The following is a 24,341-nucleotide window of genomic DNA, read 5'->3' as shown; positions in this document are numbered from 1 at the left end:
TCCCCCCCGTCTCCCTGCGTGACGCGATGACGTAGAAGTCCAGCGACAGACACGCCTGCGTCACGTGACGGGGGCGAGCCCGTTGTACCCGGAAGTGCGCTTCTGTGTTGGGAGGGAGCCGGCGGCGTCATGGCGGCGGTGACGGTGGTTCCCGGGGCGCCTCGTCCGGCGGTGGGGCCGGGGCCGGCGGAGGGGGCCGACGCGCTCTTCGTGGCCCTGAGCGCCGGCTTCACGGCCTTGAGCCACCCGCTGCTCTACGTCAAGCTCCTGGTCCAGGTGGGGCTCCTCCTTTCAGCGCGAGTTCTTGGGGTCCGCACTGGAGAAATAACCCGGGTTGATACCGTTTCACTTCCACGGCTCCAGCTATGAACCTCTGGGGACTGTGAGACTAATAAGGATTAATAATAATAATAATAATAAATATCTAACAAATAAATATAATAAGGATAAATAATAATAATAATAAAATACATAATAATATTTAATAATAATCTTAATAACATATAATAATTTAATATAATGATATTATAAATAATGGCAATATTAATAACAATCTTAGTAAATATAAATATTATTTATAAAAATAATATAAATAAATAATAATCTAAATAAATAAACAAACAAACGGCTATATGGTTTAGGTCCAGGTTACCCACAGGATGGTCTCCTTCCCATATAATCCGCCCCATACACTCTATCTATTTATTTATTACTTCTGATTCGACAGCATGGAAGACAGACGATGGTTTGGATATTTTAATGATTGGTAGCAGTATTGCTGGCCGTTTTATTGTTGTATTTTTAGAGGATACTGTATTTTGTATTTTGCAGTGTTGATTTTTTGTTGTGATCCCACCTCATTCCGCAGAGAGAGGCGGGAAATACAAATAAAATTGATTATTATTATTATTATTATTATTATTTATATCCCACGTTTCTCCCAAAGCTGGGACAATGCACAATATCAGTTAAAACACATTAATTCAAACATGCGACAATTTAAAAGGACAGATAAGACATACGCGTTCTAAAACAACCCACATTGAAAACTCATTATTGAAAAACCATCTAGATAAGCTTCCTTGGAAGAGCCTCCTCTGTCAGAGAGCTCTGTGTCACAACAAACTACTGTTCCCAGAATTCCATAGCATTGAGCCATGGCAGTTAAAGCGATGTCAGCCTGGATTATTTCTGCAGTGTGGATGCAGCCTAGGCTGTCTTTTGGCTGCGTCCTAAAGACACCCTGAACTAATGGGTGTAATCTTGGCTCTCAGTCTTGAGGTTGGCCTGGCATCCTTTCATGCTAAACAGTCACATCTCTTTCATTCCACTTTAATTTCCATGACAGCATCCTACTGGGATCCTGAAGGTTGCAGTTTAGGGAGGCCTCTGACCAAACTACCAGCCTTCAAATGTCATAGGCTGCAGCTATGGCAGTTAAAGTGGAACTCTAGCACCATTGTTATGTAGTGTAAAAGGGCGCATAGGCTTGGGCTCTGCGTCTAGGTTTTATGGTGTGGGATGGGTGGGTTAATACTTCAAAAAACAAGTATTCACTTCCATTTAGTGTCCCTTTTACTGTTTGGATAAATGCTGTTAAGTACGTTACATCTCATGGTAGTTGTTTAAAATAAATGGTGGCCACCATGCAACTAAAATTGATTTTGATTAGGATCAAAATTGATTTGGATTAACAATTCATTACTCAATCTACTTGCAAGTGTGTTAGGAAGTGCTGGGTAGTTATTCACAAGCTGTGTTTAAACACACACACACAAATCAGGCTTACTGATGTGCAAAGAGCAAAAATGAAAGAGTTGCTTGGCCACATAGTTGATTTGGGTAAAGTCACTTGTCTGAAAATGTTATGAACAGATATGAGCCTTATAATCAGATGCAAAACTCATGTAAATGTATTATCAGTTTGTGGGGCTCTTTCATTCTTTGGCAAAGTAAAATAGAGAAAGAGCAGTAAAACTGTGTCTGTAAGTTAGGAGACCATTTCTTAAATGAGGTGGGAAACAATATAGTAGTGACTGAAAAGAAATGGAGGGAGCAGTAGCTTCTGGATAGGGATGTCTGAGGAGACAGATGGTGTTGGACCATAAATCCAATCCCTGACCTGGGCCTGTGTTTGGGATTGATGGGAGTTAGGAGTTCCACAACATCTGGTGTGACATAAGGCTTTTCACCCCAATGTAGGATGGAAACCTAAGTCAAGATGTGGAGGAGTTACTTGCAGAAGCAGATGTTATCTGACTGGTGTTTCTTTTAAAGGTCGGGCATGAGCCACTACCTCCAACTGTTGGGAGAAACTTATTGGGAAGTAAAGTACTTTACCTTCCTGGCTTTTTCACATATGGTGAGCATGCCCTAATAATTCAGTTTTGTCTCTGATCCAGAAGGGATAATGCAAAACTCATACAGAAGTCAGCAGTAGTAAACTGCTAATATAATTTAGAAAAGTCAGCTATTCTTTAACAAATACCAATACTGTTTTTCCCCCCTATATGAATATAAATGGTGGATGAGTAAGAGTCCTTGGTATTCTCTAGATATGAGTTACAGATGTTACTCTTGCAAGAATCAAAGGCTTATAAGTGAAAACTAAACTTCAGGAGAAGGAGAAACTAAGAGCTAAAGTTGTGTAAGGTTCCAGTTTGTCTTATTTACATGTACATTACGTTTTTCAAAAAATAGTTTTTGCAATCCTATAGTCACTGGAATGGAAATAAACCCCACTGTATGGAGTTGGATTGTTGCATTCCTAGCATTCTGTTTTCTTAAAAGTCTTACTGGCAATTTCTGTTTTATCTTTTGTCCCATTTATTGTACTGATTATCTTGGTAAGATGCAGACAATGTGATCTGCCAAAGAATTGTTGGTGCTTACCATATATGTTTAGAAGGATTTCTGCATTCTGCAAAACAAAAATACCAGTTTGATTACCTGAAGTGCAGGTAATATCCAGTGAAAGTTAAAGCCATTGAATTTATTTTTCCATAATGACATAGGTTTATATTTCTGAGACACCACTTTAGCTAGAGGTGGATGTTAACACTTGGTACAGATATTAGCTGAAGAGCCAATCCATACCGCAAATGTTCATTAAAAAAAAAAACCTTTTCCATAAAAGATATTGTATGAGTGTTGATATGGCTGTTGAGGATTTGATGCTCTATTTTCTATCAAACCCCTTTTTGTAAAAGAAGAATACTAGAGATCTTTTGAACAGCTAACTATTAAAAGGGACAGACACAGTTATAACATATTGGGAGACCCCAGCATCTTTCTGAGGAGAAAAATAGTGAATGGCTTTCTGTTATGGTGTAAGAGATTACGCCATGCTCCTGAATAGTAAAACTGTATTTGGTAGTAATAGAATTTCAGTTGGGTCTGTAACTAATGACATATTTGTAAAAGTCTTCTTTAATAAAATAAACTGAAGGGCTAAATGATAAGATTTTTAAAAATGAAGAGCATATTGAAGATATATTCTTAACAGGCTCTCACTCTTGAAATAAAATATACAAGAGAATAAATACTGCTATACAGCAATCTATGGGCTGGAAAATGTGATCCAGTTTTGTATTACTATTACAGCAAACCAACTATTACATTATAACATGATTACGCTAAAGATATATTTGAGTTTTTCCCTTCTGTCCCAATATCTGTTGCTTAGAATAATGTAGGTGCTATATAATTCCTTTGAAAACTTCTTGAAGATTATCAGATGGACCCTTTGAAGTGGAAGTAGGCAGCAGAACTAAACATGAGTAAAAAGAATCTTCATGCTGACCTAGCCCAATGAAATCCAGTGTTAACCCTTTAAAGTAGGCACATGACAGTTAAAAGATTAGTTGAGAATGCTAGGTTTTCCCCCCATTTGTAATATATGTGTCAGCAAGCAGTCTAATGCCCTGAGATCATGTATTGTTTCCAGTAAATATTTACTCATCTGAGTAATAGTGCTGCTAATGACTGATAGTGAAATGACAACACCATCATTTCTTCCCTAGCCAGGCACATTGTGGAAGTGGATGGGAAAAGGGGTCTTTTCCGTGGCCTTAGTCCTCGTATTCTCTCTAGCACTTTATCCACCGTAAGCCGAGGTCGAGTGAAGAAGGTAAGGTACACGTTTGCTTTCCAGGCTTGATGAACTGAAAGCTAATTTTGAATCACTGAAAGTTGTGTGGTAAATATATCTGGGTTTGTTTGTGTTTTTAAATCTGGTGAACACTGTGTTTTAAGTGAAGGTTATAGTTGACATTCCTACCCACTGACTTTTGGAAAGGGGTGCAATTCAGGTACTGAAGCAGCCATTCTGATTGTGGTGGCTGGCATATTTTCCTTTATTCAGAGACAGCATATTTCTTTATGGACCTTGAGGTATCAGGATCCAAAAGCAGCTGCATCTGGCTCATGATGAGGATGGGGGGGGGAGCTCGATGCTTGTTTTTAACATTGTTTAAAAACCCTGTGAACCATCTTCTGAATCCCCTTTCACATTTTTACTACAATCAGATGCTGATGGCTCTTCTGGATCACATTTTAAATTAATTGATTATTAAGTCACCATCAGGTTGCTTTAAGAATGTCTGAATGCCTTCAACCACACTAAAATAATGAGGTGCTGATTCTTTCTTAGTGACCTTTTATTTCCTGTGAGAGCCTGTTAGCTTGACACTTCTTGGCCTGTTCTGCATTTGACAGTGGGGCTGTTGATTTCACTTTTCTAATCTTCAGTGACAGCTCCTCATTAAGAATGGGAGGAGAGCTGACCTGTCTCCTGCCAAGAGGAGTTGGCTGCCTTCCACTCCATTCCCTCCTACTGGGCTCAGGAAAGTTCCAAAAGCTCAACATGGTCTGATTCATCTGTGCAGGCTACCACCTCCCTCCCTCTGCTTTGCTTTGCTTCGAGGAAAAGCTCATTCATGTTCCTTTAAAGCTTGGTGGCACATGTATTTTCATGCTGCTGCTGTTGCTTTTGACCAAAGGTGATGAGCACAAGGCTCTTTTATGCTTGCAGTATGGAACTTCTCAAAAAGGGGTGCAAACTTCTTCTCCGTTTCTTTGAGAGGGAAGGAAGGGAAGTGGAGAGGAGAAGCAATCATGGGTGTGGCTACCTGAGTTCAAATCATTGTATGAGTCATTGGGAAGTCTGGGTCAAGCTATTATTTCCTAGCCTAATCTCTCAGGGATTTTATGACAATATAGTGGGAGAATCCCATCTTGTGTTTGCTGCTTTGAGTATTTTGGATGAAGAAAAACATACAGCTTCACTGGCTAGCAGTCCATATCCAGGAAGTATTTAAAGTGCTGGTTATTATTTATAAAGCCCTCCTGGCTATCTGGAAAACTGTATCTCCCTATATGAGCCTACCTTTAAGCTCTTCAGGGGCAGCCTTTCTTTTGGCTGGTGAGGATCTGGGAGAGAGCCTTCTCAGTGGCTTGTCCCAGACTATGAAACTCTTTGTGAGGGGAGTCTTGGTTGGTCCCCTTCCTTTGTCCCCTCCCATAAGCAGGCCAAGACTTTCCTATTTAAATGTGCCTTTACATTTTAATCTGGTTGGGGCAGTGCAATGTGTAGATTTTAATGTGCTTTTAATTGTTTTAAATTATAGTTTTATTCAAGGGAATTGTATTAATGCTTTTTAAATGTTTGTTTTTCACTCATTTATAAGTGTATGATGTGAGCCACTTTGACTCCCACATGGGAGCAAAGCAGGATATTAATTACTTAAAATATAGGTCTGATTACCTTTCTTTTTCCTCACAATTATATTTATCTGATAGGGTGCTGGGAGTACCCATGGTATCAAGATCTCAGCAATAGTTCAGGTGTTATAGCCAATCTTAGTGATGTCTCTGAAAGGAGGTTAGTTTTATGTCTATTTGCTTTCTGTTTTATACCCCAGGCCTTTCCTTTGGAAGATATGGAACATGTTTCTAACAAAGATGATGTGAAAACCTCCCTCCGAAAAGTGGCAAAAGAGGTGAAGCCTGCTGTTTCTCTCTGCTTAATCATCTACCTAGTGCTTTATAAGTATATTTAATACATAATCTAGGAAGTCCGGTGTGAAGGTTGATGTTTCACCGCTCCTTTCCATAAGGGTAAAACATGTTTGAAACACTTTGGTGGGTCAAATAATGTGAGATAGTGGAGAAACTTGTCCCAAGTAGTATAAGGCTGTGGACATGCAGGATTTGACCCCACTTGCCTACTCTACTATTAAACATACATACTTCTAAGTAATTTTTCTGTAGTTCTAATAAAAAGTAAAAGCGTGTCTCTGGCTGTGTGTGTGTGTGTGTGTATGTGTTCAGGGCTAAATTCCAATATTAGTCCCACTCCATTTGATGAATGGCGCTTCAGTCTACACTTCAATCATCACCAGCAGTCATTCACTCTGGGACTAACAGACATTCACTCTAAAAGATTTTCAACTGGGCTGTTGGTTTTCCATCCTCCTCTCTCATCTTTCTTTGAAAAGCTGGTGAGATAAATATTTCTCCTCAACCTGAACTATTCACTACTCAGATTAGGATATAGCGTGTGTGTGTAAAGCCATTAGTAAACTTTTGTTTTGAAATTCAAGCTACTTGTGTTTTTGAAGCAGTCTCACTTCTTAGGGAACAAAAGTTAGAAAAGAGCACATTTCTGCTACTCTGCTAATTTAAAGCTAAACCGGAACAGGATTGACTTTGACATTTTTGATACTCAATACTTTTGTTTCTTTAGCAAAGGCTGAAGCCTTAGGAAACTTAAATTAGCCTACAAAAACTATGGATTTAAACTGCATAATTCTAAAATGTATAAAACTGAAAATTATCCTGTAACATGTTTAACCTAAAATGCTTAGAAAGTTTAAAATAAAAAGAAATTTTCCCTTGGGTCCTGTACTAGAAGAAAGGCAAGAAATAAATAAAATAATATAATTCAGACATTACTTTGGGTGCACACTGGAGTAACAACAAGCTGTAGGAATATGCACAACACATTTGTATCTCGTCTTTGAAATTATCTCAGTTTAGTTAGAAAACTTTATGGTGGGCAAGGAGTGGTATAAGGCACGGATGGGTCATATCTTGTCCCTTACCTCATTTGCTACTAAAAATTGGTGTTGTAGCAGTGACAAAAAGACCACATGTTGGCTTTAAAAAAGTGTTGTGGTCCTCATATTTTATTTTACAGGTAGCCACCTTTTGTAGAATAGGGGCATAATGTTACTGCATTTCAGTGGTAGCCAATTCAGCAGAATTAGAGTGTTGGACCGCCAGTGGGTTCAGGTAAGGTAGCGCAGCCAGCCCTCTGTCCCTGATATAAGATAATGAAGAGACAGTGGGAGTTACTGCATTCTGTATAATACAGCACATAGTTCTGTCATGGGAGAAGGGAAGTAAGATCATTTAAAGGTATCAGGTTCCCTACTTAGTCATACCGACTGTAGGTTCAATTCAGCCAGTTTTTCAAAAGCTGGTTCACATCATCCTTTGTTGATATATTTTATCAGACTTCTCATGAGATGATGATGCAGTGTGTATCCCGGGTTATCTCTCATCCCCTGCATGGTAAGTGCTGTAGTTTATTCTTCTTCAATCCCTATTTCTATATTTGTAAGTAAAAAAGAATAAGTTTTCTTTGTTCGTGTTGAAAGTGGTTTTCATTACAAGATTGAAAACGATAACTTCCACCTTGACAGCTTCAGCTTGAGTCAGTTAACGGTGCGATTATCTTTCCTGCAGTAGAAAATAATTGTCCCTCTTTAGGTGTTAAAACCAGCACAGTGTGAAATATAATATCTCTTGGAACTGTTGTAAATGGAGAACTTTGCTCTTATCTTTTATACATTTGTCTCAGTATATAAATTAAGCAGACTTGCTCCTTGTAGTTTTAGCTCTATTGCTGACAGTTTTCCTCAAACCAAACTACTGAAGACAATTTTCCATGCATCTGATACAGCAGGATTTAATTTGTGAATGTTCATTACACAATTAATTTGTTAGTCCTTAAGGTTATGCAGGACTACATTTCTACTACTGTGGAAGAACCCTTGAGTAGATGCTTTATATTTTGATTAAGGATAAAGCATGGAGAATAGTAGCAGATAGAATGCTGATAGTTTTGATTACAGAATATATATTTTACATACTGCTTAACAGAGCTCAAATAATTGAGTGGGATGTTTTTGCAGTTGATTATCTTTCTTTTCTTTCTTTTTTCTGTCAGTAATCTCTATGCGCTGTATGGTCCAGTTTGTAGGACGGGAAGTCAAATACAGGTGAAATTATCTTGTCATACTATTGCTGGAGCTAAGAAAAATAGCAAGGAACCTAAGAGGCTGTACAGACAGGCAGTAAGCAACAGGATCAGGGCAGCATGGTGGCGTGGTGTTTGGATGACACACACCCCACCGCCACCCCGATGCCAATGTCATGCTCCCTGCCTGACTGCATGATGGACGATGTTGTGATGCTCCTTTGGCACAGCGTTCACACGCCACATGCCAAAAAGTGCCACCACAGGGGCAAGGGTTCCCTTTTTCTGGATCAAAAAGAAGTGACATTTTGCTGCTTCTTTTTGTCCTGCTAAAGTGCTGGATTGGGGCTGTGGTGTGTGGTTGGCACAGCCCCGATTTGGCATTCAAAGGGGCGGCACAGAACCGCTCTTTCAGGGCTCTCTGCTTTGCCCCTTAGACATCTTTTTTGCTTAATATAAACATTAACATTCTTACAGTTCCCATTCTTTCCCTCATAGTCCACTCTCTTTGTACATAAAATGAACTCTTTTTATGACCACATAAAAATATACGTGGTTTGATCTTTACCATTTTTTTAGGCCAAAAAGGAGGTTAACATCATTGTAATATCACAATGTGTGAAAAAGAAATTGATTGAGTTGTAACCATAGCTTTGGAGACCCCCTGAAGGAGCACTTGTCCTAGTGGGGTGTTGGGTATGTCCAAGATGAATTGAGCTTGTGCTTGAGGGGAAAATGTGAATGTTATAGAAAACAAGGATGGATTTGTCCATTCTGTTCCACTTGCCTGCTTGCAGCTTTAAGGATCAGGTAACTTCAGAGCAAAGTATCAGATCAGTTAAGCTATGTGGTGACAATTCTTATTTTAGCATTTTTTTTCTCCAGAGGGACATAGGGCTTCCTTGTTTGCATTGTCATCTTAAAGATATGTCTTTTTCTGAATAGATTTCGATTTTGCTCACTAGGACCTCCAGTCCAAACTACACCAGTGCATAGTTTTCAGTCACCTGTGGATAATTTGGTTATACATTAAAAAGCTACTGTAGGTTTGAAGAGCGATTTCACTTTCTATAAAGTGGAGTGATAATGCCACTGTTTTCCAGGAGATATAGAAGATTATTCTTTCTCATGTTGGAACATACTGTTGCTATTATTTGCTGCAGGCTGGAGAGGTATATGAGTACTTCCCTGTCTCTAAATATGTCCCTTTTTCAACAGGGGTGTATTTAGCTCTATTGTGACAGTTTGGAAAGAAGAAGGACTTTGGGGATTCTTTGTGTACGTGAGTCTAGCTGAATTCCTAACAAACCTCATTAAATCTGAACCTGCTGTGTGTTTGATCTAGTATCACAGATATGAGAAGATCCATCTTGGTCAGCCATTAGTATCCTTTATATGTCAAATGGAAATGACAAGAGCTCAAAAAATAGTAAATCCATCTCCATAAAGTCAGAGTGAGGGGCGTTTGCCTGGAAAAAGTGTAAGACTTGCTATTTGAGCAAAAATAATTTTACTAGTACTGACTCAGTCAAAACAGTGATAAGGAGCTTAGCAGGTCTTATTTTATCTATGATTACATTTTAATCAGTACTAAGATTGCTGAATTCATCCAGGCAGCTACTGTTTAATAGCATGTAGGATGAATTAGTGGTGTTCTTTTGAGTTGATGGAATTTGAGGGTGGAAATTCCTGCAGTAGGCTAGAAATGGGGGAAAACACTAGACTGTCTGGTCACACCGTGCAACTTTTTCTACATTGTCAGGTTCTTCTTTAAAAATCCCTGAATTATAAATCCCTGAATTATCTGTGATCATTGGCTCTTCCAGGACCTTTTTCTAACAGAAGGAAACAGTTAACAGGAAATGCTCTTAGTGAGGTGTGCTGTGCTTTTTATTTATTTTATTTTTACTGTATTTCCAATGTGTTTCAGACATTGTTACATTAGTCTTTTAACAGAGTTGCTAATTTCATTTTTAAAAACTTTTTGATTAATATGCTTTTACTGTTCTTTATTTTAACCTATGTTGTATGCTGCCTTGGGTCCTGTGCCAGGTGAAAAGCAGGATATAAATTAATTAATTAAATACAGGCAACATATACTCTTAAGGAAAATGTCATATTATTTTTGCTTGCTAAAATATTTGTGAAGTTGACTGTAGGGCTGATCTAATTTTATAGGGCCTACCAAAAGACTGGAGAGTTCAGAAACTGGAAGAACAGAGATTTAAAAGGTATAGAGGAGGTAACAAATCCATATAAATAGTTGCAACATAGACACATAGCCCTGAAAGGTAATCTCCTTTTACAACAACTTTGCTGGTAACTCATCTGTCTGCAGGCATAAGTGACGGGGTCAATTATGACCTCCAAAGAAAGCCGTGTATGAATTGGAACAGGGTATTTCAAAGATCACTTTCTGTCAAACAGCCCTGCCTGAAAATTTAAGAATTTTCATGAAGATTTTTCCCTTTCATATCTGGGATTATCCTTGCTCCCAACTAGCTCTTGTTAGTACTATGTAATAAGGAAGTAAGGCTAAACCCCACAAATGGCTTAGAGATTCTGTGTTCTCAGTGCACTAACATTTGGTGTGAATTTCCTGTCTCCCATTGCAGAACAGTAGATCTTGTAAAGAACTGGTATCTTTCCTATTCCATGTATATGCAGCACATTTCACTTTGGTAACCATAATTTAGCATAATCTTTTGCACTCTGTTTACAATGATCATTTGTATAGCATATATAAGCATAGATGCTGTCATTTTCTGAATCCTTTGAGGTGAATTCAGAAGTCTTTTTTTATTCAAGCTTTTACCTTGTTCTTCCAGAGGATTGGTTCCTCATATCCTAGGTGATGTTATTTTTCTGTGGTGCTGTAATCTTCTTGCTCACCTTATCAACACCTATGCTGTCGATGACAATGTGAGTAGTACCTTTCCTGAATTTGCTTAATTTCTTGTAGACTAAGAGCAGGCACAGACAATTTCTCATAAACGGGGGGCTGCATTTCCACCCTCCACTTGGTTCTGACAAATTGCCATGGTGCTGAAAAATATCCCAATATTTCCTTGAAAGCAGCAAGCTGAGCACTTTTTTAACCCTTTAAATTAGAGTTGTGTTTCCAAGATTTTTTGTGAGTATGATTTTGCTTCAGGAAGCAAGTGGAGAGGAGGCCTGTGGGCTGCAATTCCCTGATTTAGAGAGAACTACTTAGAATGCTATAAAGTAAGAATATGGGTGTGAGAAATCTAGTGTCTTTGTTAATACAGTGCGCCTGCGCCATATGCGGGCGCACCATACGCGGCCTTGAGCATACGTGCTCAAGCCGCGGGGGCGGAAGGGGCGGCGCGTCCCATTCAATTGAATGGGCGCGTGTGCCTGTTGCGCCCTGCATGCGCCCGCGCGCCGCGCACGAGCCCCATTGTTTCCAATGGGGCTCGAGCATAGGCGGAATTCACCTTATGCGGAGGGATCCGGAATGGATCCCCCGCGTAAGGCGAGGACGGACTGTAACTTTAAAAAGTGATGGGTTTAGATAGTAGCAAAATTGTAGAGGGAGAAATAGAAGATTTCCTGTAGCTGATTAAGACATACGACCAGATCTAAATTATAGGCCATGGGGCATCAGTGATTGAAGCCACTTTCATTTCTGTTCTGTTCCCATAGCTCACACATGGGAAATCTGTGGCTTCCAGATGTTGGGCTTCAACTCCCAACATTCCTCACCTTTGGCTATGCTGGTTGGGGCTGATGAGAGCTGCAGTCTAACAGCATCTGGATTGCCCACACCAGCCATAGTTTAAAATAAGTATGGCTTATTAAAATGGTAGATGTAACAATCTTAATTTTTTAACCCTGAATAGTTTGGAAGTAAATTTCCAAGGATAAGCCTGACCATGCAGAAACTATTCTTGTGGAAATGTGCTTTTCCATGTTCTAGCCAGCTCCTTCTGCTCTGTGCACATGGCTTCTCTTAAGCATCACTGATGCCTTGTATGCATTCTTAACCTGGTTTTTAGTGTACTAATTCACTCCAAGGGAATATCAGAAAAGTTGATAATTAAAAAACAAAACAAAAAAGAAAACCTCATGAAGCCTATTGCTCCTTGGGCATGGAATGGAATATTAAGCAAGTGGAGTGTGACCAAAAATTACTTCCATGGAGGGAAGACTTCCTATAATTATGTAATGACTACATGGTCTAGGCCTTCCTCCTGGTGAATTGTAGTTGCAATGTCTTAGATCATTAGGTTTCTCTCAGTATAAAAGGTATGACTACCTATATGGCTTGGATACTGGCTGGATTATAGCCATGACTAGACCTCTGCTAGTTACTTTGCACTTTTCCTCGTTAACAGCACTGATGTCCAGGGATCATCCTGTACTCATATAATGCATTTGATTGTCTTGATTTAAAGACACATCTGATTTTTTCTTTTCAGTTCAACCAGGCCTCTGTGATCAGGAGTTACACCAAGTTTGTAATGGGGGTATGTAAGCAGTTGCTTTTGGTGGGAAATTCAGGAGCATGGCTCTGTGTATGTGCATGTTCGTGGTCCTTGTTTTGTGTAAATCATTGTTCATTTAGTTATACATCGGTATAAACACTGAATAGCAGCAGCTCATTGTGAGAGCAAGCTTCAAATTGAAGCTGTGTACCTTGACTTGAAACAGTAATAGGCAGCCTTTTGTTAATTGTTCTGCAAACCAAAGTGGAGAAGCAAGATCACTTTGCTCTACACTACAGTAGTTATTCTGTCCATTGCCCCCATACTTGTTTGTTAGTCTACTGGATTGTCCCCAAATAATAGTACATAATTAGAGTAGGCCTGGCTCATCACCACAATCAGGCTCGCCAAATCTCCGGCTCCACCATTTTACTGGCTCCAGTGTTCACACCATAGGCTGGCCTATTAATACCTATCTACATCTTGTTTTATAATGATAGTTTCTTGGCCTCTTAAAATGTCACCTATCTAAGATACTTCAGGTGAGATTAAAGAAAGACTTGCTTCCAATCGCATCAGCTCTTATCGCATCAGCTGTAAATGCTATAGGTGTGCACATTGTAGTGGCCTATTAACCCATTCTAGAAAGTTTGCTGATCAATCCTGTTATTCTTTACTGAGAAAATTGCTATGCCTCCAAGCCAAAATCAAATTACCCCACAATTAATGAAATACAGGCTGTTATTATAGGTTATCTTCTATGTATAGTGATCTTTTTCTGGGGTGTGTTCCAAAAGAAATGTGTGGCTTTGGTAGTAAGTGTCATTAGTATTGAGTATCCTCCATCCCTTAATTGTAATTCTTTCTGCTACTTCTGATCATTATTTTTGGCCTGTTAAGTTGCTTTCCTTTGTAAATGCAGGTCAAGGAATTGCTAGACCAAAAATTACCTTATGGAATCCCCAAATCTGAAGTCTTTTTTTTTCTTTTTTGGCATAACTTTCCAGTTTAGCTGCAGCTCATTCAGTCATTTCTTTGTTTCAGATTGCTGTGAGTGTGCTGACATACCCCTTTCTTCTTGTGGGAGATCTCATGGCAGTGAACAACTGTGGGTATGTGATTCCACTTCTCACTACAATTAAGTTTCTAAAATCAAACTTTAGTGAGTTATTTCATGTATGAGTTACTTATATATTTATTTTTTCTATACTAGAGACTCAACCTTTGCATATAGGGACATGTAAAATGACTGCTTTTCACCTCCAGAAGAATGAGAAACTTTAGGCTGATGAATTTGGAGTGGCTTCTTCCCTGAACCAGGATAATAACAAGATTTTAGCACTCTATGGCCTAAATGCTGTTGCTAGTCCTGATTAGTAGACCTATTGAATCAGTGTTGACTTACCATTCATCATTTGATTGGATGGAGTTATTGTACTTGGGCTTAACCAACAAGATGCCATCCTGTGTGTGATCAGCAGGTGTTTTACCACACTAAACATGAAGCAAACAGACTGTCTTTTTTAAATTTGTTAATGTCAAAGGTTATAAAATGATCTTGACCAAGTGGATGACTTGTTATTCTAGTATTTTTCATTACCTGGGGTTGGTAGAGCATTCACATGACATGCTCTGTTCTTTTTTATTACCTTGTTCTAGAACAGAAATCATTTCATTTGCAATTAAATATACAAGAGCGTCCAAATGCAATAATGATAATTGAAACAATGATAGAATGATACTTGTTTCTCTCTCCCTGAGTAGTGTATTCTTTGTATGCTCTCCTCCTTCACTGCTCTGTTTGTTACACAGGTTACTTGCTGGCCTCCCTCCATATGCTCCCATATTTTCCTCTTGGATTCATTGTTGGAAACACCTCAGTGCTCAGGTGAGCAGCAGTTTTTACCCTGATTTGGGATTATCCAGAGCAGAGTAGAAACCCCTAGTTGCTAGCCATGATCTTTCTTGATTTAGTGGATTACACAATTATGTGATCCCTTTTTTCCTGAGTCAGGAGGAAAGAAATCCTAACTATAGGCAAAAATATATTTGCCTTAGATATTTCTTAGGTCTTTATCTTAATGCACAAAAGATTGTCCCACCACATTGGTATTATTATACCCGCTCCCAGTAATCTTTAAATTATCCCTTCCAGTCTGGTTCTTCGAGATGTGTTAGGTTGCAATTATAGTCCAGACCATTGGGGGCAGGGACAGCTAGAGTTGTAAGGTTTCTGAAAATATAAAATCCATGGGTTGGGGGCGCAGGATTTATTTTGGTCGGGGGGGGGGTAACAAAATTTTCAGAGAAAGTGAAAAAACATGTTATTAGCACCATTTACTGATTAAAAGTTACTTCATTACTTTAGGAACATATTTATAATTTTGTTTGACATAAAATTGTCACACTTGGTATTGTAAAAGAAGTTTGTTCAGACAGCATTTACAAATTGAATTTCCTTACAAGTGCCCCCACAAAGTCCTGAACTGTAAGAAATCTATTTAGTTTCTCCAATTAATTAAGGACAGGCAAAAAATTGGGGGGGGGAAAAGCATGAACATAAGTAAAACAAACAAAATTATTTTGTCTCTTCTGGAAGAAGACCAAGACCAGGAATTTCAGTGATCACATACTGTATGTTGTCTTATACAAACATCTTCCTCTTATATAATTCTTAAAAATAATTTTGGAGGAGCAAATACACAAACAATTTGTCCTAAGAATCTTATTCGTCATTCTAAAAGTAAATTCCATAACTCGTTTTTTTATTTTTATTTTTCCCATTTCCCCAGTTTTAGGGGGGAAATGCTCAGGAAATATGGGAAGTATTATTTCAATTTTTCTCTGGGGGGCTTTTTCTCCATATGCCTTTCAATCTATAGGAGGGGAACTAAGATAGGTAATGCTAGTTTAAAATCTCCTCCTTTAGACATTAACAGCACTGTTGTCTACCTAGTGATACTGTTCCTAACAGATTCAGGGCATGTTCTTTAGTACAGAACTGATTATTCATAGCTTTCCTAGAGGTGTGTAAAAATATGAGATACCATTCAAGAACTATGAAGGAAAATCAGTTTTGTATTTTGTTCCTGCTTTTTGTTGCACCCCCCAAAACTTGCTCCTTATTAACTAAGCACACAATTACTTATATTGACATATAAGTCTAGAAATATTAGTCAATAAATTGACCCGAAAAACCTGGATCGACTTATCCATTGGCTAGTATAAATACTGCACATTAACTATCAAAAAGGAGCCATCCCTTCTATGAGTAGAGTGGCGAAAGGTAAGAGTTTAGTCCATCCTGGGAGAACCTAAAAGAAGTACCAACTCCTCTTCTCTCTCTGCAGCAGCTTCACTTCTGGCCTTTTTGTTTTTGGTGGCTCTTTGATACTTCTCCTCAAAGGAGCACCAAAAGAGTAATCGGTGTGTGTGTGTGTGTGTGTGTGTCAGTGCTTCTTTTAAGTTCTCCAGGGATGGGCTAAGTTCTCACCTTTCACCACTCTACGCAGAGAAAGGGATGGCTCTTTAGATAAGCATTAATCTTTATTGACATGTGCACATTTTCTTATCTCTGCCCATGCCTGTTTGCCTCCCCCCCACACACACACACATTGCACATCTACCATTTACCATAGTTCCCTCCTCATCCATCAAGCCTTTCGGGTGAACACAAACATTTATTCTTGATGGATTTTTGTAAGTTTTTTGGCATTGTTTTCCTTTGCTCTGTCCTTTACATCCTTTGTTTCATACTCCTAAATTTTACCCTCGACAAACCCATGAGTCAAATCAGAATCCATAATTTTCACCTCAAAACCTGTACTCGACTTGTACATGAAATCGATTTATACACAGGTATACACTGTACTTTAAGATTGCTTTTTACTATTACTTGAGTCTTCTGTTCATAGCAATTCTATTAAAACATGTGTTTAACCAACTTCTTAAATTTTAAACATGATTTTCTAAATTGCAACTTCTCTGATTTCAAAATCTCCAAAATCTTCTGTGACTGCGAATTTTCCCCAATTTTACACACTTTATAAACAAACATTTTGCAGTTTCTAGCTTTTACCTCAGGTTTAGGCAAAGTGCAGACACAGTCCTCATGTGGCCCAATTTTAATAAGTCCTCCATGCCCCCACCCTGCTAACATAGTTTTGACCCCCAAACATCTCATTCTTACCCTGAAGCCCTTGCTTACGGCAAATTGTGTGTAACTTAACCTGAATTCCTCTGTAGGTGTAATTTGCTGTGTATCATCCCCCTCCAAAAAAAGAAAATCTGCAGAGAATAGAGGGGCAGAAAATGCTGGGTGGCTTTATGGGGTTCTAGGAAGAAAGGAGGCAGCACTTCAACCCTGGGAGTCTCCCTTATCTGTATTTCTTTGCCATTATTTTTCTTAGTACATGTATCCTAATATTTGTCTCATATGTTCCCAAGGCTATTTACTTCAATGTTCCTCTTTTGGGAGTTCAGAAATTCAGATATAAACATTCAATCTCTTCTATAAATGTTGGCTTTTTAAAGAAAAAGTTCTGCAGCTTCTTCAGATTATGTTATCAAATGACAGCATAAATCAGACAGGTTGCAGCTGGCAGTGAAGAGTACATGCGTTGCATCTTGCCCATCCCTTCTGTCTGTCTTGCATTACATTTCCACACTTTTCTTGATTTACAAACCCACTCATCCTTATGTACATGTGGGATGAGTGGAATATGAGCATAATAGCAACTTCTATTTCCATGGTTAGGCAAGGGAGAGACTGGGTTAACTTTTATCTCGCAGATATCAGTGAGTCCATGCAGATGTGTGGATGCACTCTCTGTTAACAGGGCCTGTTTTCAGAATTAAGTCTGATTTCATCCGAGGAAGAATTTGTCCGGAGAATTAAAAAAATCCCCCAACTCCATGCAGCAGACTATCATCAACCTATGGGATGGCTGAGGGGTCTGTTGATTGAATGAACTGCTGATTAAGGAGTCATGAAATGTTAACAGAGGACTTGGCAAGGATAACACTCTGCTATCCAATTTCAAGGGGAGACATTTCTCCACAAAAGGATCTGTCAAAGAAAAACAAAGTTCATTTTTAAATAGTACAGTGGGCCCTCAGTATCCAGTGGAGATTGGTTCTCAGACCTAGCATGGATACCAAATCCATGGAAGCTCACATCCCATAAAATATAGTGGCATAATAAAATGGAGTCCCTTATATGAAATAGTAAAATCAAGGTTTGCTTTTTGCTGTGGGCATACAGTGGGCTGGCTGTAGCTTGCTATATGGAGCTGTATGCTGTATGGTATATTAGATCTGAGCATGTGTGCTAGCAGAAAACAAGGCATAGGCACTAGCAAGTCCATTTTTCCAGCTTCAGAAGAAGGCAGCATTCTTTGGAGTTCTTTGAACCAGACTTTGCCATGAAAACCTAATCTGGGATAGGCTACCCACCCACACCTTATAACAATAGTATGCAAAAGGATATTGCAGCACCCTGAGACCAACTAAAAGAAAGATTGGTAGCATGAAAGTTCGTGTCCTTGAGCCTAATTAATCATATGAATGGTATAACTTGTAACAATAAGTCCACCAAGCCAGGGACCAGTTGCGTGGCAAACCCATCATCAGGCTTCCAAACTTAAAATGTAACTATTTAGACTAGTTAACAGGCAATTGTGCTCTTCTTTATGGCAGATCCCCTCAAGGCTCTACAGGATGTCTGTATGGGATTTGAAGCAACCCATTAGCAGAAAAATACTCATGGGGGGAGGGGGGTTTCTCCTGGGATGGAATGGAGGCTGTTTGTCTGTTCGTTTCGATTAAGAATTATTCTTAATCCCCTGTATTAGTGAGAACCATCTCATAGTAGAAATGGTATTTTTTCAGACATCTCTGTTTAATATAATATCATGTCTTTCCCAGGCTGCAGTAGGATCTCCCACACCTGCTGGGATTTTGGGTGGCATTGGGGCCAGAGATGGGAAGGAAGGGGGAAGTCCAAGAGCTTATCGCCCCATCTGGCAGAGTTCTAAACCTTATGCTAGGCATAGTGCCTGCAGTGGCAATGGCAGAGGCCTCCTGGCAATGACTGCCCTGAGCGAAGGCATTAGATCTGGCAAAGGTTCCTTGCTGGCTGAAGAGAAAGGGCCCCCTGGTACACACGCCTTATCCTGTGTCTTCTGACTGGCTTGACTCTCTGACCTTGACCCTGTTTGAAGTGATGCAGAGAAACTCTTTGCCATGGCTTTTGGCTGGCCTGTCCTCTGAACCCTGGCCCTAAACGGGCTGGGCCGAGATGGTGAGAAGGGAAGTTTCCATAACTTGTGGCCAGTTTGCTCACTGATCCCTGGCCCTAAAAGGGCTGGGCAGAGGTGATGTGAAGAAACAGAGACATGGGGAGGGATACCCCTCACCATCTGTTCCCATGGCTCCCATGTGCTGTAAAACTGTTTGCAGAAAACCCCTGTGCTCACACCATGAAAGGGGGCAGCTTTGGAGGAGAGGGAGAGTCATTAGCAAAATCAAGATCTTTCTCCAATCCTGGGAGCCCTTGCCATATTAAATCTTTATCCATGTTTCCAAAGCAGCAAGAGAAATGAAGAGCAGAAAAGGACTGGAGTGGCTGTAGTGAAGAAGCTGCAGAACAACAGCAAACACATCCTACTGGAGTGATAGGCAGGACAAGACTGGCCTTCTAGGGTTAACTCCACCTACATGGGGTCACCAGAAGGTCTCTGTTTTTTACTTCCTGCCTATCTGGTGTGAGTGGGAGGAGCATAACCCAAACTAAAGGATGTGGGAGTCTTATCTACTGGGAAATGCTTTCCAAGCCATGTTTCTTCCCCCCTCCCTTTGCATGCCTCTACTGTTGTGATCCCTGCTCCTCCTTCAGTCTTTCACCTTGTCTGTTGTATCCACCTTGTGGAGGTTGCTAATACAAAGCAGGCTCTTACTGCAGATCTTATAAACAATATGGAAAACTAGATCTAGGTTTAAAAACTTGAAACTAGGGCATAGAATACTTTCTGATGATGATAAATGTTGATTTCATATCTGCAGGTGGATCGTATCTCTACAACTGGTGTGCCTGCTGATATCATAGTGTAGTCATGCCATACCTGACTTTATCCAATGGTGCTCTGAAAGGTGCAGATTTTGCCTCATCCAGTGATACAAATGCTTACAGTATAATACCTCACTCCGTCTAGGCCGTGAAACTTCAGTATGGTGTGAGATGCCCATGTGATTATTGCAGTACTTGTTCTAGCAACTCACGGGAGATTGCTGTTTCCTTACAAAGACTGGAACAGAGTTTGGTCTCAGTAAATATTTCCTGATAACTATGTCCTCTTTTCTCTCTAGGGACAGCTTTTCAGAGGCTCCAGCCTGCTTTTTCGTAGAGCATCCACACCAGCAACTTTTCTCACCGATTAATCTCATCTGGCAGAAAGAGACAAATTTAGACTCTTGTGAAGAACCCCTAAAAGCTTTTTCTGACATTTCATATTAATTTTGAAGTTAGCATTGAAAGTGTGAGAGCATCTTCTCCCAGCAAATTGGACTGGGTTCATAACTGCACCAGGATAGTTTAAGTTATTAGATATTCTTACCTGTTGGAGGAAGGAGGAAGTTTTTCTGGGGCAATCTGACTGGCAAAAAGTTACACTTTTCTCCAAATTTGATATGCAGATGGTTTTCTGAGATTGAGGGGACAATGAAAAGCTATTCTACAGTTTTCCCTGAACTGTAAACCAGATAAGATCCAAATTGGTTGCAGTCATTCTTCCTTGGTGCTATTGCTACATAGATAGGAGAAAGGTTTAAGTTCTATCAGTTTTGCTTCCTATATCATTGGTTATTCTACATGTTAATTCAGTTATTGTTGGCATATATTTAGGATTCAGCAAAGAGGGCCACATAAAGTGAAACAGCAATGTGGCTGAATTCCTGACAGTGGCATATATAAACCTGAGTCTTTTATTAATCGGAATGTTTTTGTGCATCCTGTCTTCCATCACCATGATTATTCTGGGGGATGTTCTCAAGTCAAATGTTTAACATGTACGAAGCAATTTTATCTGGGTTTCCAAACAACCCGCATTCCTGAGTACTTGAAATGAATATCAAACACTAAGGGTCAGAGTGAAAAATAATGTGTTTCTTAAGGGACAATACTAGAAGAACATTAAGAGTAAGCTATATACTGTTCACCTGTTTGATCTTACAACTAGAATTAGCATAGTATTTAGTAAAGAAATAACACAGATAGAGGCTGGGATCCAAAGGGAACACCATATGTGTACTGGGGATTTTTTGCCTCATGTAAAACCATTTTTGAAGCCTTTGTGATATAAATAGGTACATTGAGTAGTGAAAAATTACTGGCCTTTCTGTACATGTATGGAAGTGTTTACTTCCCATGCACTTGCATGTATGAGGTGGACCATAGTTGAAGTAAGATTGTATGTTAACCAAGAACTAGAATGTGCTCAGCTGACTTATATTTTATACTGACACAATATAAAGCAGCTTTCTATGTTCCTGAGGCCATAATTGCTTGGTTGCATGGAATGGCTATTTCATATCAACTATCATAGCTATAACTGCCATCCTGTAATGTTAATGGTGTGTTCATTGGACCATGATAAGCTTTTCTAAGATATATTGTAGAACCTAAATGATCTAGAAGAGTGTGTAAGTTAACCTTACCTTTCGTTAGATGTAAGGACCAGTTCGTGCTACCAGATTAGTGACTGTCATGAGATATGGTTGCAGTTTGGCCTGCATATTATGATTTTGCTGTAGCATTATAAATACTTTTTAAAATATCCTCCTGGTAAAGTATCCACTTTATTAATATTGCAGTCATGCCTACTAAACCCATCTTGCCACTGAGTCAGAGGTGGACCAAGCATTCCATAGGTTAATGGAGTTATACAGATGGCTTCATCACTGCATCTTTATATAGCTCAATCGTGTGTCACAAAAGTGTATGAAATTCCCAAATGATTTGTATTAAGTAAAAAAATTAACAAGGCTGTAGTTGAAAAAAAATGGCTTTTTTTTTAAAAAAAAAATGTAACTATATTAGTGTTTGTCATCAAACAGCTTAGGGGTTCTTTGTGCAGTGATATTGTTGAAGTCTATCTTGTAGCAGTCTGTGATCAGGCTTTATCAGTAAACTATGGGCCGGTACAGACGCCTGGGGCTCCGCGCTCTCCCAGCACCATTTTAGGCACGCACACATCTGCGTCTTGTGTGCCACATCCAAACAGGGTGGCGCACAAGAGATGTCACCGTGCTGCTCCAGGGTGCTAATGGCACCTTGGCAGTGGTGCAGAAAGGAGCTGCTTTTTGCAGCTCCTTTTGGGGCGGACCGTTGCTGTGCCTGTGTTGTTGGCGTGGCAACAATCCTGGGCAGAAAGGGGCGGCATCTTGGTGCTCCTTTCTGCCCGTCTGTAGTGGGCTTAAGAACAGTTTTATTTTCATTTAATGCTACTTTAAATAGATAAGCTTTCCCTGTTCCATACACTGTGGTGTTTGTTTTTATGTGCATGTGTGCATGTGTTACTTGGTAGTCCCAAATGTATTTGTGTTGGCTTTAGCAGAGCCTGGATTGCTTTCTGGGTTATGTGCCAAGTGTATTAACTTAGCACAAGGTAGGTACATCTGCTTTGTGATTTCTTCCTTTACAATGTACATTAATGTTAAAAAAAAATCCAACCTCAGCCTCTTTCACCTGAGGAACTGCAGGGACTTATCAAAGGGAATTTGTCTTTCTAATGTAGGATCCCAAATCTTTTTGTTTGGACACTGTCACTTTGGCTAGATAAGCTTGTTTTGATGCTTTGAAGATGTCCATGCAGCATATTTGTACACCTCAGACAAAATATGCTGGAAGGGGCTCTTGCAGTATTTAGAATGAGGGCTGTCTGTTCGTCTCAATGCCTTTGCCATAACTTTCATGCAGATTTAGGTTAAAGATAAATGCATGGTCTGTTTTTAAAAAAATAGAATAGAAATTTATTGTTAAAAGCTAAAAGCCATCACAATATAAAATATATCCAAACAGTGTTTTAAAAAAAAAACACCAAAGCATAAAAATCACCAAAAACAACATGGTAAAGTTAATAAAAGAGATCCATCAACAAAAAAACAATAATACATCATAAATGATAAAATAATAAAACCATAAAACTAGAATGGATCTAGCCGTCATTCTGATCAAGAAATAATAATGCAAAGCTGTTTTAATACTGTACATTGATTTAATTACTGTAAAACTATAGTGTTCTAATGTTGTATCAAAATAATTATTAGCGTTCGATTCCCATCCCTTGTTTGTTGCTATGTAGACATTCTCTTTCAAAAACTGCCATTTCTGTCAAACTGACAGTGTGGATTCCACACTCAGTCAAATGAATGTTACTTGCATTAAAGCTTGTTTTTCATTACTAGTGTTGGTGTCTGGAAGCATTCAAATACTGACATGTTATTATCTTTACCTCTCTACCCATTTGTGCTCCTCTCTCCTCCATCCTTACATTAAATACCATACCTCATAATTTCTTTTTATTGTTGGCAGCATGTGAAGAGTCAGGGCACAACAGATTAAGAAAGTGTTTTTCCTTGTGCTTTGCCAGTTAGTTTTTTGTTTGTTTGTTCCTGTCTAGGGAGATTTTGCATGTTACAATCCATTAATTTGGTAGTTAGCTCATGAAATGCCATTAGGTTATATCTTATTTCAAGTAAAATTGTGAACAGCCAATTTGTTGACCCCATTGCAGTCTTGTTCAGAAAAAAAGGATATTATTTCTATCAGACTAATAAAAATTATTTTTAAAAGTTTACAAAAATCAAGTTAAAGAGATGTGTTTTGACTTGTTCCTGAGTGGGGAGAGGAGGAGACCAGTTCCAGTTCTAAAGGGAGTGACATCCTTGTTAGGTAACTGAAAATTCTATCTTTGCTAACAAGAATGATGATAATGATGATGAAGAATTTTATTTATACCACCTTTTGCTCACAACCAGGACTCAAAAAGTAACTTTGAAGAATGTCTTCAAAAAGGCCTCACCTGCTAGTTTGAATAATCAAGCTTTCCAAAACAGACATTCTCTCCGATAGCCAGGCCCTAAGCCAGTGGTGGGGAACCTATGACACGTGTGCCAGAGGGGGCACTCGGAGCCTTCTCTGTGGGCAAGTGCATTGTTGCCTCTGAAGGACGTGGGGCCGGGTTCTGATTGATCGCTGGTGGGGATCAGGCTCTCCATTCCAACCTGAGGCAGCTGATGGGGTGGGGTTTGGCCCACGATGGATGCTACATGTCTATGCAAGAGCCACATCAAGGTTGGCATGTGGGTGGGGCGGGGCGGGCCGTCTGTTGGTTCCATGTCCCCACTGCATCTGGCACACACCATGTCCCATAAGTTGACCCTGTCCCTCAATTGCCATTGGCTCACCACCAGCCCTGGTGGTCATGTGGCTGGAAGGGAACCCAGAAGCTACTGAGTGGCCCGATTGCGGTTTCCTTGGCTACGCTGGAGAGAGGTGGGAGGGGCGGGAAACGCAAGCGGGAGTGAAGGGACAGCCCCTGCTCTTTGGTGCTGTGGCAGTGCTGCTGCTCCTC

The 24,341-nt window shown here is 39.6% G+C and overlaps 1 protein-coding gene across 3 annotated transcripts; it reads left to right on the top strand.

The window, feature by feature from the left end:
• The first annotated feature begins 83 nt into the window (after nucleotides 1–83).
• Nucleotides 84–23,171, top strand: MTCH1 (mitochondrial carrier 1). Of its 3 annotated transcripts, XM_089514765.1 has the most exons (13): nucleotides 84–276; nucleotides 2,278–2,362; nucleotides 4,023–4,129; nucleotides 5,922–5,999; nucleotides 7,518–7,575; nucleotides 8,234–8,285; nucleotides 9,482–9,545; nucleotides 10,442–10,494; nucleotides 11,092–11,185; nucleotides 12,706–12,753; nucleotides 13,756–13,823; nucleotides 14,524–14,599; nucleotides 20,077–23,171. In XM_089514765.1, the coding sequence occupies exons 1-13, from the start codon at nucleotides 130–132 to the stop codon at nucleotides 20,146–20,148; spliced, it is 1,002 nt and encodes a 333-aa protein (XP_089370891.1). In that variant the 5' UTR covers nucleotides 84–129; the 3' UTR covers nucleotides 20,149–23,171. The 3 variants fall into 3 exon arrangements, with proteins under 3 accessions (XP_089370891.1, XP_089370892.1, XP_089370893.1); XM_089514766.1 differs by lacking the exon at nucleotides 10,442–10,494 and having other exon boundaries at nucleotides 9,482–9,541; XM_089514767.1 differs by lacking the exons at nucleotides 2,278–2,362; nucleotides 4,023–4,129.
• The last annotated feature ends 1,170 nt before the right edge of the window (nucleotides 23,172–24,341 follow it).

The sequence above is a fragment of the Sceloporus occidentalis genome, unplaced genomic scaffold (genome assembly GCF_023333645.1).
Source record: "Sceloporus occidentalis isolate IW3139 unplaced genomic scaffold, rSceOcc1.0.p SCAF_3, whole genome shotgun sequence".
Lineage (NCBI taxonomy): Eukaryota > Metazoa > Chordata > Lepidosauria > Squamata > Phrynosomatidae > Sceloporus > Sceloporus occidentalis.
Note: the sequence above shows the minus strand (reverse complement) of the source record. Positions and strands in the feature narration are given on the sequence as shown.